The sequence below is a fragment of the Amphimedon queenslandica genome, unplaced genomic scaffold, assembly GCF_000090795.2.
Source record: "Amphimedon queenslandica unplaced genomic scaffold, v1.1 AMPQUscaffold_11389, whole genome shotgun sequence".
Taxonomy (NCBI): Eukaryota; Metazoa; Porifera; class Demospongiae; order Haplosclerida; family Niphatidae; genus Amphimedon; species Amphimedon queenslandica.
In genome coordinates, this window is record NW_003548369.1 from 5455 (window position 1) to 9457 (window position 4003).

The following is a 4003-nucleotide window of genomic DNA, read 5'->3' on the forward strand; positions in this document are numbered from 1 at the left end:
CTACATAGCTATACAGTTATTTTATAGTAGTTAGATCTATCCATGGTTTCATAGCATGAAGAATGACAAGAATTCAGTCACACCACACACATTCCTGCTACAAGATGATTGATGTCTTTCAATGGAGAGCAAGTATTGGACTGTGGAACTACTGTCAAGCTGCCTCCAGTAGACCAGCTAATGGCTGCCACTCTCACTCATTCAAAGCTGCAGTAGACAGCAAGTCAGGCAGTACTACATCAGTAGAGAAGACATCCAAACTGCCAGCAGCTCTGTCTCTTACTGCTTTCCTCCTTTCCCTTTTTCACTCTCTTTCTTTATTGAGACACATCTTGATGATTCCTCCAACAGGTAAACAACAATTGCAACTTTGTACTTGTATATTTACTGGTATTTTATTATTAGTTAACTGCTACCAAGTACAATGTACTACTGGTGTTAGTGTTACTGATACAAATTACCTCCAGTCAGTAGTCTTACCTGGAGGCAGCAGTTCTAACCTGATTTACAATGATCTCTATTTGATTGTTTGTTTACGTAAACTCCTCCTCTTATCAGGAGATGTTGAACTCAATCCTGGTCCTATGATTGATGATCGACCTGATATTTCATTGCTAATTCAATGGCTTGAACCACTTGTTGACTGGAAACCATTTGGGTTATGTTTAGTTGGAATAAAAGAGCATGAAATTTTAAAAATTGAAAAAGAAAACGTAACAATTGAAGACAAAAAGTTAGCATTATACTTAAAATGGTTGTCAGTCAATCCTAAAGCAACATGGAGAGATGTCATTGATGCACTGACTAGTAGAAATCAGAATAAGCTAGCTCAAGATATTAAAGAACATATAGACATTGATTCTCTTTCTACATTGTCATCGTTATCACCTAAGACATCATATTCTGATGGTAAATTATTGAGCACCTACTTTTAATTATTCTATGTATTTTAGGTGATACTGAAATAATATTTTTCCCAAAAGAAGATCAAACAGTTCAAGATTCTTTAGATGATTTGCAAATAAATTTTTCTCACATCATGAAAGAAGTAAAATTAGCATTTCGTGGAAAAACAGTCCAAAATTCTCGACAATCCATTGAAATATCTAATTGGGTAGAATCTTACCTTCACTGGGAATATGGTACAATAGATAATGATTTAGATGATATTTTCAAGAAGATTCACCATAATTATGATTTCATTGACTGTAGTCTGATAGTTGCTATGTGTAATGAGTTTATAAGTGATGAAAGAGATCTACTTGATGAACTGAAGGCTTATTCATTAAAAGCTAATGCATTTCGTTCATCAAGACCAATCACTGAACTCAAACAAAAGCTACGTAAAGTGTATGGACCTTTTAGACGACAGTTAGAGAATATGCCATTGATCTGTATTGAACTACAAAATCCTTGGAATGATGTTAAAATTAACGGACTTTATATTTTGATTAAAAAATTATTACCAATAGAACTTAGACAGTCAATAATGAAATGCATCACTATTGAGTCAGGATCTGTTGTCATCAAGTTACATATTCTTGACTTTACAGCTGATAGTTTAATAGAATATACTGGAGGAAAGTTACAGTTTATGTGTCTCATTGGTATATTTAGTTTATACATTAATGATCATCCTGTCCTTCAAGAAGATGAGAATATGAACTTCACCTTTGAACTAGCTCTCCTTGAGGCAGTCACAGCTGGTAATAATGAAGTAGTAGAGTTTCTTCTCCAACTAGAAACTATTAATATTGATCATACTAATGAAGAAGGCAAGACAGCACTAATGTTAGCTTGTGAAAGAGGACATGAGGACATTGTACACAGTTTACTGTCTGCTGGATAATGGATGGACTACACTAATGATAGCAAGTAAATATAATCACATTTCAATCATTCACATGTTACTACAAGCTAATGCTAATCCCCACCTGAAAACATCAATAGGATCAAATGCTGTAATGATTGCTAGTTATGATGGTAGCTATAAAGCTGTTGATCTATTGATTAGTAAAGGAGTTGATTATAAGTATCAACGAGAAGATGGAGCAAATGCTTTAATGGTGGCTTGCCAAAATGGCTACACTCAAATAGTTGAATTGTTGCTGAACAAGCAAGTTGATCCTAACGTTCAAGAAAAAGATGGAGTGAATGCTTTTATGTTGGCTTGTCAAAATGGCCATATTGAAGTAGTTGAATTATTGCTAAAGGAATAAGTTGATCCTAATGTTCAAAGAAATGATAAAGCAAATGCTTTTACATTGGCATGTCAAAATGGCCGTACTAAAGTAGTTGAACTGTTGTTGAAGAATCAAGTTAATCCAAACGTAGATGGTTGGAATACTTTTATGTTGGCTTGTAAAAATGGTCACACTGAAATAGCTGAACTGTTGCTGAAGGAACATGTTGATCCTAATGTTCAAGAGAAAAATGGAGTAAATGCCTTTATGTTGGCTAGTGCAACTGGGCATACTCAAATAATTGAATTGTTGCTAAGGGAACAAGTTGATCCTAATATTCAAGAGAAAAATGGAGTAAACTCTTTCATGTTGGCTTGTTGAAATGGCCACACTCAAATAGTTGAACTGTTGCTGAAGGAACAAATTGATCCTAATGTTCAAACAAAAGATGGAGTGAATGCATTTATGCTCAGCTGTGCAAATTGCCACATTCAAATAGTTGAACTTTTACTGAAGGAACGAGTTAATCCCAATGTTCAAGCAAGCGATGGAGTAAATGCTTTTATGTTGGCATGCCAAAATGGCCACACTCAAATAGTAGAACTGTTGCTGAAGGAACAAGTTGATCCTAATGTTCAAAACAAACAAGGTCATACTGATTTGATAGCTGCTAGTTGTAAAGGACATAGTTAAGTTATTGTTAGAATGGGAAGCTGATCCAGCAATTAAATCTATTGAAGGTCACACTGCACTATCAGTAGCCAGCAATGATGATATATTTGCATTGATTAGTTTTTATTTCAAAAGCAATATAAGATTAAAGAAACATGCATCGACAGTATCCAGTGGATATCAAACAGATTTTAGTACAACATTTCCTTCAATATTAATATCAGAGGACTATATATTTTTTTAGTACAATAATTCTAGAGTAACAATACTAAAATTACAGTATAATTAAAAAATAATGTCTTCTCTTTAGTTTTATTTTTGAGTTATTAAAAGTGCTTTTATGTGAGAAGGTTACCTTAGATTGAAAAAAAAGTTGCAAAATATTTTTTGTTTGTTGATACTTAAAGTTGTGTACTAATTTTTATTTACTTTGAAGGATTGGCATTGTCATTGTCACGTGTGCACTGCAATACTATAGGTTTCTTTATGCTGTATCATAACTTCATAAGCTATTTATTATGGTATGTTTGTGGTCTGGAGTAAAATGATTTATTATTGAAAACATTTACAGTTTTTAAGCATGATAATTTCCATGCTTACAATAATAAATCAAGAAATATTTGTTTCCAAACAGAAAGTTTTTAGGTATTGTTAAAATATTCAAGCAATGTGTACCAAACTTTAGAACCTGTTGTGGTAACTACTAATATAGGACATGTTACATCCTATTAGCACTGCATGCATTCACTGATTCCTGGAACCAGTGAATCATCATAATGACATTCTTGTATACATAACTAATAGCTACTGCTTTGCAAAACATAAATTAAGTGTTGTTTCAACTGTCACTAATTACTTGTTTCATTTTCAGCAATAAAAAGATTATAAAAATAGATGCATGTACATCCACAAGAAGTGTAGTGATACTTTATACAATGATTTATTCACATCTTCTCCTGCTGTTCATTTTGTTCTCTCATTTTAATTCATCTTCAGCCAAAACCACTCATAACATCACTGGTAGACACCAATTGGAGAGTATTTTGTGCAGTGACAATGGAGTATCATTCAGCGATGATGTCACTCTGCTCCTTTCTACTGATGTAACTCATGAAATATCTCAAAATAAGTCCTGCAGAGTTAATATA

At 33.3% G+C, this 4003-nt stretch overlaps 1 protein-coding gene across 1 annotated transcript in view; it reads left to right on the forward strand.

Moving 5' to 3' along the window:
• The window catches only part of LOC105315218 (uncharacterized), a 4141-nt gene extending 1265 nt beyond the window's left edge, over positions 1-2876 (forward strand). The window contains exons 2-6 of the mRNA XM_011409777.1: positions 670-909; positions 954-1559; positions 1918-2164; positions 2240-2537; positions 2700-2876. Of these exons, the coding sequence (XP_011408079.1) occupies positions 670-909; positions 954-1559; positions 1918-2164; positions 2240-2537; positions 2700-2876 (1568 nt within the window). The remainder of the gene's footprint in view (positions 1-669; positions 910-953; positions 1560-1917; positions 2165-2239; positions 2538-2699) is intronic.
• Positions 2877-4003: the final 1127 nt, after the last annotated feature.